Here is a 20,195-nt window from a genome sequence, read left to right as displayed (position 1 = left end):
CCTGCTCAAACTGGCCCTGCTTTGAGCAGTGGGTTAGACTAGATGACCTCTGTAGGTCCCTTTGAATCTGCATGATCTTCATTCTACAAAGAAATGTGGCTTGAAGAGAATGAATCAAAAAAAAAGAGTCTGATTTACTTTCTCCCACACATATAAGAAGTATTTTTATGTCCCTGTATGATCCAGAAATATTCTTACACGTGGAAAGAAACAGCCCATCTCTTTTTTATGCTCCATGACTAGAGATGTTTTTATCTTGACTATTGCAAGAACCCATATTTGGCAAAATTCTCCTATATATGTCATAACTAGCCCTTTCCAAGTATACACTGTATGCTTTTAAAGAACTCTTAAATCATCATTACTTAAAACTGACTGCAGAATTTTTTCTCAATATTTTATTGTTCTCTCCTTTTTCTCTACACACTATTTCATGGGCCCTATTACTTCTTAGTTAATCTGTGTATGATATTTATATAGCACTACCATTCTAATTAAACAACTCATAAGCTCTAATATCTATTTTTTCACAATATCCCCTGGTATGTAAGGAATGCTACTGCCATAAAGCAGTTGAGAAACTGAGGTGGAGAAAAGCTCAGAGGCTTTCCAAAGAGAATCTTGGCCAAGCAGAAACTGAAGCAAATTCTCTGAACTTTCAAGCTAGTGTTTCACCACAAACTAGTTCTTTAAATAGAAGCTTGAAGTGTAGCATGCTGTTGGGAAACTCGTGTCTCCTGGAATACCAGCCCTTCACATCTTCTGAGACAGCAAAAAAAAGGCAAGTGTTTTAGACCAAGAGCTGACTAGAGAGGCCAGCAGGATTGTCACCTGGTGAAATAAGTCGTCTAGCATCTAGAATAGGCAGGAGAAGGCAAAGACCAGTCTGGGCCCAGCAAGTTGGTGATGGAGGCTGAATGCTTTTACCGATGATTCTGGCCTGCGCTCAGGCCAAGAAGCACAGGCTGGTTGGGGCTTTTGCTGTCCTGATGTTTTGGATGAGCCGATGCGACGTGGTGGAGTTGGAGTCACAGCTGCCCATCTGGAGGCCACCAGCCAAGAGCTGCAAAAGCAGGGGGGCGGTCTGCTCTCTGCCATCTCGGGGGCATCCACGGTGAGAATTAAAAACCTTTAGCACTGGAAATTGCGCTCGCCCTTCCTTTAACGTATCTGCAGCATAATCACGGTTTACTCTTAATAAAGGTGCCAATCTAAGAATCTCCAGGCATATTTTAAAACCAAGCCTATTCGTTCTACGTATACGCACAAATGCATAATACGAACGTTTTTATCACGGCCTTGGTCTGGGAGCACAAATCCGGGCAGCTGTGGCCTCCCAGGGCTTTCATTAATTGCTGCGAGCGACAACCTTTTGCTATGAATTATGCACTGCCCCACGGGGGCCTCCGCTTCCGCAGCGGACAGGAGGGTCGGCGCACCGCTGAGCACGCCGCCGCAAGCGCGTCTCTCCCTGCTCGTCTCGGCAGGTGAATCCTAGGTGCGGGCACCGCCCACCCCCCTCGCCGCCCTCGGCGGGCGCCTTTTCAGCAGTGTGGCAGCCGCGGCGGCACGGGCGCCGGGCCGCTTTACGGCGGCGGCGCTTTGCGGCTGCGTGGCGGGGGCGGGGAAGATGTCTGAGCGGGGAGAAGCCCCGGCGGCCGCGGCGTCGGCGGGAGCGGGCGGTGAGATGCCGGCCAAGAAGCAGAAGCTGAGCAGCGACGAGAACAGCAACCCCGGCGACCTGTCCGGCGACGAGAACGTGAGGCCGGGCGGCGGCCGAGGCGGCGGGCGGCGGGGCGGCGGCGGGGCCTCGCGCCGGGGGCGGGCGGGCGGGAGCGCTGAGGCGGCGGCGGCGGCGGCGGCGGCGGCCGCGGGGGGGGGCGGGCGGGCCCGGCCCGGCGCGAGGACGCCGCCGCCCCCCGGGAGGGGCCCCCGGGCCGGCGCGCAGCCGCCTGGGGCCGGCGGCGCCCCGCGAGCGGACCGGCCCGCTGGAGGGAGGCCGCGGCGGGGAGGCCGGCGAGAGGCGCCCGCGGTGCTCCACGTGGGTGGGGGGTGATGCGGCGCTGGAGGCCCCGGCCGCAGGCGTCTTGTGGCACCGCTGTCGTCCCGAGGCTGCTCTAAAGCGTCAGGCTCTTTTCTTTTTTTTTCTCTCTTCCTCCCCCTGCAAAAAAGCCAATTTTTTCTTCTCTCTTGCAGTTTTGCGTCGTGTGTCTGCGCCGTCACGTTGTAGAGTAACATGTTCGGTGTAAATTTATGTGTATAGCCCTTTGGTGAATGAAGAGTAGGAGATAACGTCCTTCAGCTCCTGTCAGCAGGAGAAGGCTGCAGGGGGTGAGGGCTGTTATCTCTAAGTTGTGCTGAAATCTAGTGTTCAGAACAAAGGTAACATGATTGGCATACCTTCATACCAGAAAGATAAACTTTAAATGATTGTCCGGCCCCTCAGGTTATGTAGTTGCTGGACTGGGGGTGTTATTCGGGTTTCAGCTTTATGCAATGCTTTTTTCCCAGTTAGAGCGCTTGTGCAGAAAGCGAGGGATGTGGACCGCGCTCCCCCGTAACCTGCAGAAGTGCTGCCTGTGAGGCGATAGACAGGTACCCTGTACCCCGGCTACTGATTTTTTTACTGCACAGCAGCGCTCGGCAGCCAGTCCTACAGACAAGGCATTTGTGAACATGAGTGTAGTTGTGGATACGAGTGTAATTCAGGGACGAGGGCATTTGGGTTTGCTTTGGTGTCTGCTGCAGGTTAGCAGTGACCTAGGGATGTGGGCTTTTTGGTTACCAAAAATATGACCCACCTCTAAGGTGAAAGGATTCTCTTTCCAAGAGCTTGTTACTGAGCTCTGCTATTCCTGTAAGGCCTAGATTCTGCTTAAAATTTGGCATAATGGTATGGATTTGGAGAAAGAGTGTTTTTGTTCCACAGATATCCTGGCCGCAAGTCTGTTGGTTATGTTGTAATTGTATTGTACTGTCTTTGCTCTGCCAGTTAGATGGTGTTCTTATATCAACAGTACATTACTAGCCCACAGAAAACTTCAGTCTTCTGAAGTGTTATGACTCTTGCCAGTAAGTGCGTTTGGGAGAGTAGAATTTGGGATGCTCTGAAATTTCCTAGGAGAAGAAATTGGAAAACATAAAAACTGCAAAGCTCAGATAAGCATATTTAGGCGAGGGTTGACTCTTTAGGGATGCAGTGTGAAGGCAATGACTCCAGCTTTGGGCAGTTCACTCAAAGCCTTGTGTGCTCTTTCCTCTTTTTTTTTTTTATTTCCTCTTCTCTCAGATGTCCTGATTTTCAAAGTTTTGGGGCAACTGAAAACCAGTATATCTGTCCTTTTCCCTGCTTGCCATGATACAGATATGCAACTGGGAGAGAACATAAATGTTTGGTGGGAACTGATGTATTAATATTTATAGTTGACCTTATAGCATATTTCTAATGGAGTTCCTGATGCAACTTCATGTTACACTTAATCTGTTCCAGTGACAGGCTGTTGTATGCTTCTGTCTCCCTTAGTTGAGATCTAGTAATCACATGGCCTTAGGATGAGTGGTTTTACCCTACTGCTCTGATGGAAAATGAATAAACTAACTTGCTAGAAAAAAACTGTTGTTCGTTCAACAGGCTGAACTTACTCATATAGACCCACAGGATCGCCAGTTATGGTGCAGGTGAAGTTGAAGAAGTGGGCAGTGATGGGTGGGGAAGAGACGAGGAAAGTCTTTTTCATTGGTGTCCTGCAGTTAGACTACATATGAAATTGCAGTTTCTGTTAACTGTCCAAAGTTGACCTAAAACTACTCAGTGACTGAATGGGTTGTTCTGCCCCTCCCTTCCTTCGATTCCCCTCTCCCCTACCTTGGCTCTGGCTGTTGACGGTTGGAGGGCAAGTCGGATTGGCTAGCTGATCAGACAGGAAACTAATTTTATTTTTGTTGGTTTTGGTTTTTGGGTTTTTTTTTAATTACCTTTTAGTCAAATCAGGTATTGGTAGGAAAGAGCAGGAGGGGAGAGTGGGACTTCCTCTTCTGGTGGCGGTGCTGACTTACTGCAGAACTGCCTTACTGCAGAACCGCGCTGTGCGTGCTGCTGCTGAAGGGATACAAAAGTTTCCCAGAACAGTTAGATTCTTGACGTGACAAACCATAATGTTTTTACACAAACAATCTCTTCATTCCATATACTTCAGAAATGCTCCTTTCATCTACGTCAAAGATGTTTTCCAGGGAAAGCAACTGCTTTATTTTTAGACGCTTTCTTAAGAGCAGCTTCCTATATTCTGAAGAAACTTCACTAGTTCACGGTTCACATATGCCCCTTTTGGACTGACCTTCTTGTGACTCATGCTCTGTTTCTAGTGAGGAATGGTATTTTGTTAATAATACATTTATTTATGCAAATCTAAATAAATCCAAGTCCTAGGAGATCTTCTGTTCTTGTGGAGGAGAAGGAAAGTTGAAAAGGCCAAGTCCTGTAACGTTAGTTGAATTTGTACATTGGTTAACGACATCTATATTACATTCTATATAATTTGAATATTTTCAGGATGACGCTGTTAGTATTGAAAGCGGTACTAACACTGAACGCCCTGACACCCCAACAAACACTCCTAACGCACCGGGAAGAAAAAGCTGGGGGAAAGGAAAATGGAAGTCAAAGAAGTGCAAATATTCCTTCAAATGTGTAAATAGCCTAAAGGTATGTACGTGTAAAATTCAGCACGGGAAAGCTGGATACCATTTGCTGCCAGTGATGTTAATGTTGATTGTGAAACAGTGTCAAGACTGATATTTTAAAATATCTTTATATAATTATGTTCTACGCTCATCTGAAGAAAGTACCTTTCTTGTTTTGAATAAACAAAGTTTTAAAGAAAAAGAATACTGAGAAATAGAAATCAGTAGAAAGTAATTGTCCTGAGTTTTGTACAGTTTTGCAAAGCTATATGTGCTATTTTATAATTATGTATTTCTTTGGTGCTGCAGTTACTTGAGATAGTGAAACAAATTCAGGTAAAACAAAACCTGTGACAACTTGATGCAGAGCACTTACCTAATACAGACTTTTTCTACCAGTTGAAATGTATTTAAAAATAAATAAATTAAAAAAAGACCCTTACAACCTTGGAGTAACTTTTTCCTCGCACTTGCCAGAACGAGTACTTTCTGTCATCTAGCAATTAACATAAATGCTGTATAGTGTGATCAGGTTAATTTGTCAGAAGTGTGATCAAGTGTTTGCACCTGATCTAGGTCACGCATATTCTCACATAATACCTGGTGGTATTAAGGGATGTGGACCCATTGCCTTTACTCCCTGTTCTTGTGTTCTAGGTATTTTTCTTTTTTTTTTCTTTTTTTTTCCTTTTTTCCTGCACTGGTCACAGACCATGGAGAACTCAATGAGTTGGTTTCAGTTTGATCCTCTTGCATTTGCAAGATGTTGTTCTTTCATTCTTTGGTCTTGTGTGGGAGATATTTACATGTCAAAAGCTGTAACTGTGCCATCTGATATGATTTTTATAAGACTTCTAAATACAGGAAACGCTGGGTCTGGAACAAAATGGGAGCTTTGTTAAACTTTTTATATAGCTAACAAGAGGGTGCGTGCCGTTCTATCATGGGTACTTCCTGCAGAGTTGCTTTCAGAGGTTTTGTCATTCTCCCACACTTAACTATTGAGCTGCGCTGATGTAGCTATTTCTGAACTTATGCCTCAGGCTGCCTTGCTGAAATGATGGGGTAGCTGAGCAGGAGGGGATGAGAGGTTTGGAGCATAGAAACCTCCTAAAGTAGCTTTGCCACTGGAGAAATTGTGATATGAAGTTACGCTGACAAAAGTGTCTGGGAAGTAAGTTGATCTCTGTGCCTTTTTTGCTGTTTAATAAAAAATTATCCTCGGCCTTTCAAGGCGGAGGAGGAAGGGAAGTTCTTTCGTTTTCACGTAGGTAGACAGCTGCTCCTGTTATTCACATGAGTCGCCCCCACAGACAGCGTGCGTTTGGTGGCGTCATGTTATGCTTCTAACACGGGTGTAGGCCTCTCTGCACCCAAACATTTAGCAGCTTTTGAGTTTCGCTACACACGTCCGTTTTCTATCTACAGACCAATATCCCTGCGTGGTTGGTACTTTTTAGGTCTCTTCTGGAAAAACAGAACAAACCCACACCCCAACTTAAACTGAGGCCCCACTGTAGGGTGACCCAAAAGGCCACCTTATGGAGTTAAGCATTCCCTGACTTCCCTGGATCTGGATCAGGGCCTGGAAACAGATTCCTGTGCAAGTGGAATCAATCTGTGGGAGATTGATTCAGCTAAGTGGGATATTCTTATTATCTCTTTCTTCTCATTTCTTCTTGAGCTGAAATTGAGCTGTGTTAATAGGAAGACTAGAAAGCAGCCACATTTGGTAACTCCTCTTTGCCTCATGTTTGAGGAAGCCTTTCTAATTTTCTTTTTCCTGTTCTTCCATACTAATTTTGCAGATATTGTGGAGGTAAACTGTAACAACTGAGTGTTCTATATAGGTTGGGAAAGACATTCATGATTCTCTGGATGCCACATCTTGTATCACATAGTTTATACTGTCTTTGAGCTATGCTGTAAAGTGTATGTACTAAAATTAACGAAAAGTCAACACAATTTAAAGGCATGGAAATTTATCCTTTAAGAATGTGTGAATTATATTATTTCCACTTTCCTGCTCTTTTTTCCACCTCCCCCACTTTTTTTTCTTTTTTTACTGTTTTCTCCTTAAGGAAACAAAGAAGTATGTCCATTACTGACTGCTTTGAATGTTAAATGGTTATGATTCAGCCTGAAAAACTCAGTGCTTGCTAAATATGTTTTTTAAACACTATTGTGGCAGTTACTTTAGCTGAAATATAAGTACCAGGAAAACAAACAAACAAAAAAACCTTTGCAAATAATAGGAGATCAAAAACTGCTTTATTGTTATTGCTGTTTACAGTACTAAGATACTGTTATGTGAACTGAAGAATCATCTTTGCTCCCTGTGGGCTGAATGGAAACCTAGTTTATAAATGAGCATATACAGCTAACTGAAGCACATGCTCACATACATTTATATATGTTCTGCTTATAGATCTTCCAGCAAAGAACTGTGTGTATTCTGCTTTGTGTTCTCTTTAAAACAATGCCATTATTTGCCCTACCCTTTGTTCTTGTTTAGGGGGTGGTTCAGTAGCTGTTTGCAGTCTGATTTCTCAGCTTCTACTAACTGTCCCCTGAGCTGGGATTCAGTAACAGGCCACAAGCAAGGAAGGTTCTAGCTCGCTGCCGTGTAAAAGAGAGGTAACTAAAACCACTCTTGGTGGCTTGCTTCCACTGCAAGGACTGGGAACGCGCACATGGTCAGTTAGTGCCTTGTTAGCAGAGAGGGTGACATTATTAAGGTGTGTTCATGTAGTTGTGGGTGATTATCTTCTTGCTGCCTTAGTATTTATATAACTGCTTCCACTTTGAAAACAGGTCTACTCTTACTCTGTTCGCCGGAACCTGAGATGGAGTTTAGCAAGTAAGGGCAAAATTAACTTTAATATGATTATTTATGTGCTCTAAGAAAGCTATTGTAACAATTGTAGGTCTAGTTGCTCCTCTGTCTCCTTCCTGATGCTTGAGGCACCTGAGTGCTTTGGGTCTTGTGCCCTTATTTATGCTGGTGTGAAGGTGGCATTTCACGTTTCTGCTATTCTTGGCTAGCATCTGGGTCATACTATTCTTGTATGCAAATCAGTGGTCCTATTTGCATGACAGATTTGGTATTACAGGATAACCATAATGCGCAGCAGCTAACAGCACAGTGTTTTTAAAACCTGCTTCATTATTTAGCAATTGGAACAAAGATTAGACTGGACAAGTATTATCAGAAGTGCTTACATGCTGCCTCTTACCAGTGAGGATGATGGTAGTTTAAACTAGGTAAGCAAAACTTCTGATACCCTAGTGGCATCCTGCAAGAGCCTCTGTCTCTCTCCATCCAATACACACCAGAAAATCTGTAATATGTATGATCAGTCTCTTGGGATGTATGATCAGTCTCTTGGGATGTATGATCAGTCTCTTGGGATGTATGATCAGTCTCTTGGGATGTTGTAGCACATCGTATGAGGAATGTAGTGTGGATGGTGTAAGTAATCTAAAGACATCTGTCCCACAGAGTAATTTTTCTAGGGAAATAAGTTATGTCTGTGAAAAGGACTTCTTAAATACTTTAGGAATCTATTCAAATATAGAAATAATATAGTCCTTTATTGTATATCTCTGCTTACCACGTATCACCCTAGACTGGGTTCTATGTAGAAAATAATTAACTTGTCGCAGCTTATCCTAGAAAAATATCCCATATTGGGGGCATGGGGGAAATCTTGGATGCCAAGCTTTTTCTTCCTCTGGTTCATATTTCCCATGTCACAAAACTAATCAGGAACAGTGCACATGAGAGAGAACGAGATGATTCTTGGAAAGCAAGTGTTCCTGTGCCAGAGAAAAACTGCTGCTGTATCTCTAATAAAACTGCGTGAATCCATGGATTTTACATGTGTGTTGCCTTTGTGTAGTTGATCAAATGCCCTCTTTATTCACCAGGATGAACTCGCATACAAACATTCAGAAACAACTCATTAATAATAGAATAACTTTTTTTTATGCTAATCACCTATTTCATATTTGACCTCTCAGCCACGCTCTCCAAGGAAGACTTAAATACACTCTAAAGACAAGCCTACAAACAAATTCAAAACTTTATTGGACTCTCATACACAAGTCCATGATTTTGAGATTTCATGGCATACAATTTTCTCATTGTTCATTCTAATTAAACTGTAATTCTGTACAGGTGCTAAATACCAGCTTTTTTCTTCTGTACCACAGTGACTAATGATCTTACTACTTTTTTCTTTGCGAATATCCCTTTTCTCCCTTCACACAAACCAGCCAGTTCATGTTTTGATGGGTAATACTTTATTGAGTTAAACTTGGAAAAATTCTTCTTAATCTGTATTCAGCTTTGACCTCTATTTCAGAAATTCAGGAGGGCCTTTTTTCTGAAAGATTTTTTCTCCCTCTGCTTTCTAGCTTTTTTAGCTCTGTTTCTGGAGGTAATAACAGATGATATTTTTCTCAGTAAATATTGCCACTTTTAAATCCTTCCAGACTTCCTTGCTTTTTAGTAGACTTCTTTTGAGTAGTGTTGGACTTTTCCCCCCGCCTCAGATTTATCCTGTGGTTCTTGGATAGGCCAGAACTACCAGGGCTAATGTTTCTGGTGTTGTCTCTGAAGAACCACCATTTGAAGAGTGTTCAACAGCTGTCATGAGACACTGCCTGCCTGCCCGTACTGTCCCAGACAGTCCCCTGTGGGGAGGCACTTTAATGAACATTACTCTTGCTGAAAATATCCTTCTAGGGCAGGCCAAAAGACTGTTATTAATTATTAACAAACACTGCCATATTCATCACAATTTATAAACATATCTGCTTTTTTTTTTTCCTTTAAAACTGATGTAAGCTGTATAAAAAATAATGCTTGGCATTTCTCTGGTAACTGTTTGTGAAGGAGATCTCAAAACACTTTGTAAATGTGAATTTTGCAGTATGACATGCTGGAATTAGTTCATCATGTCTGTGGTAGAGTTGCAGGACCTAACCATGCTGGAATAGTTGAATGTAACCCTTCTCTACTCTTACACCAGTATAATTCTTCTCTGTCCTCATAAGCCTCCTCAGTGAGGTTGTAAATCCTTCCACAGCTGTAGTTATAACAATGTAAAAAGCACATAGACCTGGCTTGTTAGGCTAGGTTACTTTGTCGAAGGTTTCAAAACAACATAAGTATAGAGCTACAGATATAACTCAGGAGTTCTGCCAACTTCTGGCCATAACTGTGAGACAACAATTCTTTTCCTTCACTTTTTAAAAGCTTGACAAATAAAGTTTTCCTTTAACTTCTCTTAAGAAAGCTAAGATAAAATGTGATGTTGCAAAACTGCTCTTTTTAACTGTTTACTCTCTGAAATTATACTGTGTGTGAACTTAGTAGTTTGAGAAGGAAAACATACCAATTAAGCTGTTTACCCCCACAGCTCAGTTTCACAGAAATATGTCTATGGGTTTTATTTTTTATCTCTAATCTTACTTTACATCTACAGGAGGACCATGGTCAGCCTTTGTTTGGAGTCCAGTTTAACTGGCACAGTAAAGAAGGTGATCCTCTTGTTTTTGCCACTGTAGGCAGCAACAGAGTGAGTGATCTTTTTGTTTTTAACCATAAGCCCTTCCTAGCGGTTCTGTTTGCATTCCTTTTTCCAGCCAATCCCTTTACCTGTGTTTAGTAGTGACACAATATAGAAAGCTTTCATATGAAAAGCTTCATATAGAAAGCCTTATTTCTGAGGTATGTAATGTCTGCTATCTGGGAGAGGTGAAACCACTGGATTGTTATATCATGTCCTGCTTTAGTTACTTGGGAATTAGCCTGTGTGGTAAGGGAGAGAGGTGCATAAATATGTCTTCTCACTAAAATTTCTCTTCTTAGGTGTTACTCTTTCCAAAAGATTATATGCTCTAAAATTGGATGGGAAGTGGCAATGATGCCAGTGTGCTTGGCAGCTAAATTGATGGCCTGCTTGAGGTGAATTTATAGGTTCTTCCTGAGCGAGGATCTACGTCATTTCAGTCTTAAAAATAACTCCTGAAGGGCACTCTATGTATGTGTTGTGAATAAACAAGAAGCCTTCAATTTCCAGGTTTGTTCCACCTGGCAATTACCAAAAGTGCTAACCTAAGATTACACCAGATATCAACAGCTTGTTAAAAGACCAAAATCATGTTAGAGGTGGCTACAGTAATTAGTTCTAGGAACTAGAACTAGAACTTTATAGAGACAATTCAATTAGTAGCTTTAAGCATCTGGGAAGCACACTGACGAGTCCTAGTGTGATGCTTTCCTGAGGTAACTGTGAGCATTCTTTTACCAAACCGCTTCCCTGTGTTGCAGATGAGCAGATAATGGATGAGATCTAAACCATAAAAACACACTACCTCTCATCATCAGAAGGTCAATACTCAGTTGCATGTGATTTCCACTGGAAGTATCATAAGTAAGCAGTAATCTCTCTCACTTTTTTTTCCAGGTTACTTTATATGAATGTCATTCCCAAGGAGAAATACGTCTGCTACAGTCCTACGTGGATGCTGATGTATCCTTTTAAATTAAAAAAAAAAAAAAAAAGGGCAAAAAAAAAAAAAGGCAAAACACTTGTTTGCTTCCTCTTTATCAGAATTGAAAAGGCTTCATAAGAAACAGAATTTGGAGATTTTCTCTGTGATTTAATATTTTGCTCATATGGCACATTCCTCATGGTAGGTCCAAGCCTTGCTTCTTTTCCACATCCTAGAATTCCTCCTGTTGAAATAATACTAAAAATGCAGACTCATGGAACATGCTGTATTAAAATATTTGGAAACTGATTCTCCATCAGCTTAATCTTCCCAACCCTAATGTTTGTGTAATGTTTTACATTCACTGTTTTACAGTGTTCTTAGCTTCCCTCTGAATTGGAACTGGAATTAAAGCCTAAGAATTTCTCATACTCTGAAGTGGTAATAACTTGTGTTGATCAGTCACAGTTCATGAGTATTGACTTGTGAATTCTGTTTTGATTTACACTCATTTTATTCCTGGTCTTCGAATGTTTTGGAGAAAGAGGTTGAAAAGTGATGCCAAAAGAAGAAGGTGTTCCTTGTGTATTGTGGAACAGAAGAGAGGAAATTGGGATATGTAGAAAAGGAGATGGAGCTGATATTTACAGATGTATCATTAAATATTTATCTTTCTATTATTGGTCCCAATACAGAGTCCTGGGTACTTTTACAAAACGGCATCAAGCTTGTTTTGTTAAAAAAAATTACATTGTTAGAAAAAGCACTCCTTTTTCTTAAAAAAACAAAACTCCCATTACTTCTGTGTTCCTTAATGTGCAACCTTGTAGGCAGATGAGAATTTCTACACCTGCGCATGGACATACGATAGCAATACAAGCCATCCTCTTCTGGCTGTGGCAGGGTCCAGGGGTATTATTAGGATAATTAATCCTATTACAATGCAGTGCATAAAGGTGAGTGCTCAGAACTTCGAGATACAGCTTGCATTTCAGCAAGGTGTGTAACACCTAAATACATGTGAACCTGGGAAATGATAACTTGGTCTCTGAATTCTATCCCAGCACTATGTAGGCCATGGAAATGCAATCAATGAACTGAAATTCCATCCAAGAGATCCAAATCTCCTTTTATCTGTAAGCAAAGGTGAGGAAAAATGCCTTTTGTTTTTGTATAAGTCAGAGTACTTTGGTTTGGATTTTTGGTCTTGAAGGTGGCCAAAACCTCTCAAATCCAAGTTGATGAATGCTGCTGAACAAGTTTACCCTGAAAGTCTAGAGCAAATCTTGCTCTTAAAGGTTATATATAATGTAAATATTAAATTTGTGGCCTACAGTAAAAATAATTGTGTGGCACAAAGGGATTGTGGACAGTGCTGCTGAGTGTTGGGGTTGCTTTTTCCTTTCTAACAGTAATTTGGGTTAATTTTTTTTCCCAGTTGTTGAATCATGTTGCCATCTAGTGGGGATGTGTTAATGTTGCAGACAGCATTCATCACTGTGGTCATGGGAAAAACTTATCCTCTGTCAGGAGGAGCTCAGACACTGGATAGAGTTTGTGTAAAAAGGGTACTAGTGAAGGGAGAAGTAAGTTTTTTGTATGGTGTCGTACAGTCTTGTTTGGAATGTCTAAACAATCACAACTTCGTAATCTTGACTATTTTGTTAAGTAAAGGAACGCTTGATCTGTCACAAGAATAAGCCTTCAGTAATCACAGAATAGCTGGGTTGGAAGGGGCTTCTGGAGATTGTCTGGTCCAACCCCCCTGCTACAGCAGGGGCACCTACAGCAGGTTACCCAGGACCATGTCTGGTTGGATTTTGAATATCTCCAAGATAGAGTAGAGGGGAAGGATCACCTCCTCCAACCTGCTGGCAATGCTCTTCCTAATGCAACCCAGGATACCATTGGCCTTCTTGGCCACAAGGGCACATTGCTGGCTTGTGGTCAACTTGTCCACCAGCACTCCCAGGTCCTTCTCCACAGAGCTGCTTTCCAGCTGATCAGCCCCAGCCTGTACTGATGCAAAAGGTTATTCCTCCCCAGGTGCAGGACTCTGCGCTTCCCTTTGTGGAGCTTCATGAGGTTTTTCTCTGCCCATCTCTCCAGCCTGTCCAGGCCCCTCTGAATGGCAGCACAGCCCCCTGGTGTATCAGCCGCTCCTTCCAGTTTTTTGTCATCTGCAAACTTGCTGAGGATGCTGTTGGTCCTGTCATCCAGGTCATAAATGAAGTTGTTAAATAGCCTTGGCTCAAATACTGACCCCAGGGGGACACCAGCAGTGACTGGCCTCCAGCTGGAGTAGATGCTGCTGATCACAGCCCTCTGAGCCCTGCAGTTCAGCCAGTCTGCAGTCCACCTTACCACTTATCTAGCCCATATTTTATCAGCTGGTCTATGAAATGAGTATCTATGAATGCTAGGACTGGAAACCTTAACATAAGGGGACTTCTGACTTTGGCATAGTTGTTCAGTGTTACTGGTAAAGCTACACAAGAATAGCAGTTGGGAACCTCTGTGATTCTTGCAACTGTCTAGTTTTTGCTGTGGTTCTGTGCTGTGTGTCTATAACTTAGAATTTCCTGAGTTCTGCGTATTTTCTAAGTTCTTCTTCTAATAACATTTTGATATTAGTCATAGTACTAGGAGTTGTAACGTGCAATCTCTGGACCAGGTACTGTCCTCAAGAAGGCATGAGGCAGGAGAGTACTGGGGTCTCAGAACTGCTTGGCTGAGAGATGAGTAGGAAGGAAGGAAAACGTGTAGGACTGTGCGGCATCCCCATTGGTATAGCTGTAGTTTAGTGCAGTGTGCTTGTAGAGCCCAAATGGGAAGTATGCTAGAGGTTCCCATTTCTAAGAGCAATGAGAAATATGCTAGAGGTTCTGCGTTAGAAATTGTTAAAACTTTCTTTAAACAAGTGGACTAGTCACGTTGACTTGGAAGTATGTATTGTTTACAGAAATCATTCCTTCCTGCTCTTATAGTTTATGATTCATAAAGAATAATATTTTAAAGATTAAAAAATGGAAAATCCAAGCTTTCTGAACACTGATATAAGAATGGCTGAAAGGAATTTAACATTTTTTAAAAATATTAAATTGTCTTTGAGCTAAGACTGAATAAAGACACGCTTGTCCAAGGTCAGACTCTGCTTTTCAGATGATCTAAGACCTAAAAATATTTTTGACGGAAACTGTTCCTGGGGGCGGGGATGGGGTAGGAATGGACACACTTTTTCAATTACAGATTTAACTCTAACAGTATTTAGTTGTAATGGCAAATCTAGTGTATGCAGTCCTGTTGTTCCTAACAATTGGATTCTGAGCGGCTTTTTTGATGTTTACGTGGGTATGTATAATTGAAAGTGGTGAAGCTGAAGTATATTATTCATATGTGCGTATAAAAAGCAGCATGTAATTTTATTTGTTCTTTATAGATCATGCATTGAGACTGTGGAACATCCAGACAGACACGCTGGTTGCAATATTTGGAGGAGTAGAAGGGCACAGGGATGAGGTGTTAAGTGCAGTAAGTGGAAGACTGTGGGGCAGTGATTTAGATTTACAAAGGGTAGTAAGTCCACAATATGCAACTTTTTATCCTTCTGTGCACTGTTTTTGATATTGTGCCTAATAAACCTGAAGTGCATAAGCAATGTTTTAAGTGGATAGATTAGCGTAATTCTGAAGTGGTTTGATTGATCTGGCCAACTCTCAATAAACAGGACAGGAGTTCATTTTTTTATCTGTTCCAGTAGCTAGTTGTCTCTCAGCCTAGAAGTAAACAAAATAGAGCTCAGTGGGGCTAGAAAGAGTAATAAGTTTTCATTATGGTCCCACTTTTGAAGTTCTTGAGGTCTTACCAAGCAAAAAAAGAAAGATGAGGTGTATATCTATATGAAACATGATGCTGTATTCTCCTGTAGTTGTAAATAGTCATCGGCCATGTATTAGCTTTGGAATTCTGCCAAGGTTGTTCCATAAAATGAAACTGAGGGAATTTACTAGAGGGGAATGCTAGCAGTAGATTCATTGTCTGTCAGTGCTGTTGAATATGTCTTTTTTTTTTTTCCCCCCTTGGGCGAGAGTAAATAGAATTATTGTGCTTCTTTACCGTGAGCAGGATTAAGTCATTCTTAGTATTTTTCCATTTGAAATACATAGTTTTATTGCTTTCTCTACACAGAAAATGCTGTTTTGACCATGTTTTGCATATGATGGAAGTAAAATCTGAGTTACTATAATGCCATTTAGGCTGAGGGTGCTCAAAATTATTTCATATATGTAGGATTATGATCTTCTTGGTGAAAAAATCATGTCCTGTGGGATGGATCACTCTCTGAAACTCTGGAGAATTAATTCCAAGAGAATGATAAATGCCATCAAAGAGTCTTATGAGTACAATCCAAATAAAACCAACAGGTAGGTAGTCTTCATCTTCTTGTCTGTCTTTGCAAAATATGAATTTTCTCCTTAATAGCCCGGATCAAATCCTGTTGAAATAGGGTTGTTCTCGGGGATAATGAATGACCTGGAGATTGTGATACTGAATCTCTCTGAAAGAAGACTTGTCTCGTTGATGTTATGCCTTAGCAGGATTTTATTGAATTCAAAGTCCTGACTAGAAAATGTCTGAGATTTTTATATTTATCAATTTTATTTAAAAGCTGCTGTCTCATTGTGTTTCAATACATGTCAATGGCTTTTCTTCTTCCCACCTCAAAATTTTTAGGAGGGAAGCAAATCTGTGTAATGAAATACAGTAAATAATTCAGCTTTATATTTTTTTTAAATGAATGTAACTGTGGGTAACTATTCCTAATTATTGTATGTTTATCTGACTTTGTAACCAGGACAAAACGTTTACATAGTAGTAACTTTCATTTTCATAATTCTCTGATCTGACCTGAGAGCCGAGTAAATTTTCGAGTAAACATGGCAATTAGATACATGACAGATAAATCCTCCTTTATGAAATTCATCAACCTTTTAATTAACTTCCAGTTAAACCGTTGAGAGAATTGAAGAGTCTAAAACACACTTGAACATGTTCAGCAATGAGACTAGCACTGAAAGTACTCTTGCTATTTTTTGGTAATGTTACCAAATATTAAATGATGTTCCTTAGAGTGTCTTATGTTTAACAATTTAGATGTTGCAGGAAGAGCATCAGGGAAACTGAGTTGTCTTAATTAGTTCCTGAGGTGTTTACCAAAGGGAGCTGTATTCAGCATCTGAAGGAGTGGTTTTGCTTAGCACTGTCATGTAAACTTGAGCCTTTTGGGAAAACAGGCATTTCATTAAGAATGAGGATGAAGACAGGGATTGTTCCTGTTCCAAACAAGCATAAATCTACTTTGTTATAAAACTTGTGGGGGAGTGGCAAAAGACAGTCTTGTCGTTTTAACATCAAGGAATGTTAAATGTCTCTCTTAAAAATTAGACTTGTGCTTCTGTGTCTCTCTGGACCTCACTTGGCACTTTTCTCCATAGGCCTTTCATTTCTCAGAAAATTCACTTTCCTGACTTTTCTACCAGAGACATTCATAGGAACTATGTTGACTGTGTACGATGGTTGGGAGATCTAATTCTTTCCAAGGTAAGGTGGCAGCTTTTCCACCTATGTTACTCTTGCTTGTTTGTTCTGAGGCTCTTAAACAGTTTAAGTTCTATTAGAAATTGGGTGGTAGGTTAACTCACCATGCCATGTCAAATGGTTTTACTGAATGTGCTGTGAATTTTGTCAACTGTTGGGATGTGTGGGTAAGCAACTTGTACTTAAAAATCTTTACTAACTACAGCTGTAGCTCTGTTAAGAGTACAGGGATACCAACTAATCAGGATCTGCATGGAATGTACAATAAAAAAAAAAATGTAATACTGATCGGGGTCCTGCAACTAAGGGGAGAAATGAGGGTTCCCCTAATGGAGTAACTTTGATCTCTGTGATAACAACGGTAACATTTGCTTGCAGATACTGAACTGGGTAGGTGTCACTGCCTCTTTGCCAGAAATTGTTGTGTGCCCATTGGCAGAAGGGATTGGTGGAGAAATCCTCAAATCTAGGTTAATTGAAACTGCTTGTGAAAGTGTCACATCTGGTTGACTTCCTCTGAAATGGGTGAGGGAGGGCTCATGCAATCCTGTTATCTGGCAGAGCTGTGAGGGCAGCAATCTCCCAGTGATGGACAGTGACAAATTGTTGGTGATGGGGCTGTGATCTAAGGTCCAAGGTGAGATTTTCAGTTTTCCTTTTTTAATGTCCTTGGGGAAGCTGTGAGATGGAGTGCTTGGTTAAAATTATAGTTAGACTGAATATGCAATATAAATTGTAAAAATAGACAATTTTCACTGTTTCCCCTCCCAGTCTTGTGAAAATGCCATTGTGTGCTGGAAACCTGGCAAAATGGAAGATGATATAGATAAAATCAAGCCCAGTGAGTCAAACGTGACCATACTTGGGAGATTTGATTATAGCCAATGTGATATATGGTACATGAGGTTTTCCATGGATTTCTGGCAAAAGGTATGTGTGAGCTTTGACTTAGCTATATTTGAAGGTGACTAGCTATTCAGTGATTCCATGTATATGTGCAAGAGAAGAGTCTTTATTGCTTCATGTGCTGTGATGTCATGCTTGAAAAGCGGAGTTGTTTGGTACAAGGAGCTTTATATGAAACTGTTGGAGCTCCAAATGTTTCATTTTGGGTTCTGTTTGCTGGGAAAAATTAAACCAAATATTTGTTTTCCACCAAAGATAAATTTATTAATATCTACAGATGGGTAATAAAGTGGGGAAAAGGAGACAAACTTTGTAGTATTTCACACCCCTTTAGCAACCTCATTAAGTCATCTTCCAACATACATCCACACTTTATCAGCTACAGAGCATTTACAAAATTCTAGCTTCCATTCTTTGAAATAATACCTCAAAACTTACTTATCCTCTGCTTTCTTTCAAAGATGCTTGCTCTGGGCAATCAGGTTGGCAAACTTTATGTTTGGGATTTAGAAATAGAAGATCCTCATAAAGCCAAGTGAGTAGTTAATTTTTAATTTTATTTTCCTTGAGACAGGGAGCTGGGGCGCTTTTGTTTTTCCTTTACTGATAACTACAGAAATTCTTGCATAGTAATAGCAACTGTCCCTTCTAACTACTAAGCAAATAAACATTTTGAGCCCCTGAAGATTAAACATTTATTATTTTTTACTATTTTATTGTTTGTTTTACAGTAGTGCCAAGAAGCCCCAGACGCATTGGGGCCACATTGTGCTGGGCGCTCTATGTAGATAGAGTAAAAGAAAGTTTGTTTCTCAAATAGCTTACAGACTAATTAGGTGGAGAATTTAAAAGCAATTCAGAGAAGTGCCAACTGAATGTAGCCCATGACAAAGGAGGAACAGGTGAAAGGACTAGAGTAATGGGAGTACATAGATTAGCTATAAGCATAATGTGGAGGAAACAGGATGGCCTTCCAGTTCCTCGCCTGCTTGGCCAGGTGATTTACTGCATGTTTCTGTATATTTTTAAACATACGATATTCCTGAAAACATTTGTCTTTAATCACCCAATTACGATATTTTATTCCTGGCTTTTAGAAAAGAAAATTGATTACAAAATCCTAAATAAGGTGATTCAATATGCTTTTAGTTAATGCTTCAATGAAAATCAGATGAATGAGAAAATTGGGTGACAGTGAATGAGCAGGAAATTGCTGCTTTCCCAAATCCAGATTTGGAGTACAAAATACACCACGAAGGGTGTAATCCTGTTGCCCTTCTAATCCCACCTAAGCAGTATAAGTTAGAGGTTGGTGGAACAGCAGTCCATAATGTAGTAGCAAGTGCAGATTTAACACTGCAGCTGAATTAATTTTTTTTTCTTTTTTAATATAGGTGTACAACTCTTACTCATCCTAAATGTGTTGCTGCCATTCGACAAACCAGTTTTAGCAGGGACAGTAGTATCCTTATAGCTGTGTGCGATGATGCCAGTATCTGGCGCTGGGACAGACTACGATAAGTTAGCTTTTCTTAATTCAAAGTAGAAAATATATTTTCAAATTATAATATAGTCTGTTAACTTGCTAGTACAGTAGATGCATTTAGTGTAGACTTTCCCTGAGGTTCAGCAGGCTGGAGCTGAACTTAGTGATGTTTACATTCTGTGTAATGTTCTGCTTGAACTCTGCTGCTTTTAATAAAAAGAAGTATTTTTGTAAAGGTTTTTTGAATTGTCAATTTTAATTATTTCCTTCAATGAGTTTCAGTTGTGGCCTGGGAAATTACATTGTGTACAGCTAGCACATACAGTAAATATATGGTAATATGATAGATAGAAATTTGGTATGTATATGCTTGCAGCTGTCTTTGTCCCTTTTTGTGTTAAATAAAAACCTAATGAAGCTATTGAATATTATCCAGGGACCACACAAAGGAAATACTGCACTTAGGAATAGAGTATAAATAAATGTTAAATCACTGCTAAAAATATTTTGAACTCATTCCTCTCCTTAAATTAGTTACACATTGCAATTGATTCAGTTTTAATAAGGTCAATCTGGAATGTGCTTTTCACCATTTCTGTTGTTATTTAATGGAAAAACTTCACTTTTTCTGTGTTTTTTTTTTTTTTTTCCTGTAGTAATCATTGCTCTACTGTTTAGATTCTGGCTGTTTAGTTACTGGAATTATTTTACATCAAATTTAGTTACTGGAAATATTTTTAAATTGCCTCTGTTGTCAGTATCATCAAGTATCCTCACAAATATTTTACCTCCTTTAGGAATAACAAATTCTAAAACCAACACTGCTTCATATAGGTTTAAAATATGAACAATTACTAAAAATGAATGGAGAAAAACTGAAATGAGATAGCAGACATCATTAACAGTGATAATTGGTTGCCAAAACATTTGTGCAAATGTCTTGTCAGTGTATAGTTAAAATCTGTTACTGTTTGTATTCGGTGTAAGCGGTCCAAGACATTGCACAAGAGCCGTGAGC

General features: G+C 40.5%; 1 protein-coding gene across 3 annotated transcripts; it reads left to right on the top strand.

Moving 5' to 3' along the window:
- Nucleotides 1–1,621: 1,621 nt before the first annotated feature.
- EED (embryonic ectoderm development) lies at nucleotides 1,622–19,415 on the top strand. Of its 3 annotated transcripts, XM_067314776.1 has the most exons (12): nucleotides 1,622–1,759; nucleotides 4,553–4,705; nucleotides 10,176–10,268; nucleotides 11,160–11,225; nucleotides 12,018–12,143; nucleotides 12,252–12,333; nucleotides 14,627–14,718; nucleotides 15,478–15,611; nucleotides 16,683–16,788; nucleotides 17,557–17,715; nucleotides 18,153–18,226; nucleotides 19,086–19,415. In XM_067314776.1, the coding sequence occupies exons 1-12, from the start codon at nucleotides 1,631–1,633 to the stop codon at nucleotides 19,210–19,212; spliced, it is 1,341 nt and encodes a 446-aa protein (XP_067170877.1). In that variant the 5' UTR covers nucleotides 1,622–1,630; the 3' UTR covers nucleotides 19,213–19,415. The 3 variants fall into 3 exon arrangements, with proteins under 3 accessions (XP_067170877.1, XP_067171018.1, XP_067170949.1); XM_067314917.1 differs by lacking the exon at nucleotides 4,553–4,705; XM_067314848.1 differs by lacking the exon at nucleotides 14,627–14,718 and having other exon boundaries at nucleotides 12,252–12,323.
- The last annotated feature ends 780 nt before the right edge of the window (nucleotides 19,416–20,195 follow it).

Source organism: Apteryx mantelli, chromosome 1 (genome assembly GCF_036417845.1).
Source record: "Apteryx mantelli isolate bAptMan1 chromosome 1, bAptMan1.hap1, whole genome shotgun sequence".
In the NCBI taxonomy this organism is placed as follows: Eukaryota; Metazoa; Chordata; class Aves; order Apterygiformes; family Apterygidae; genus Apteryx; species Apteryx mantelli.
The sequence above is the reverse complement of the archived record's forward strand: the minus strand, read 5'-3'. Positions and strand labels throughout refer to the sequence as shown.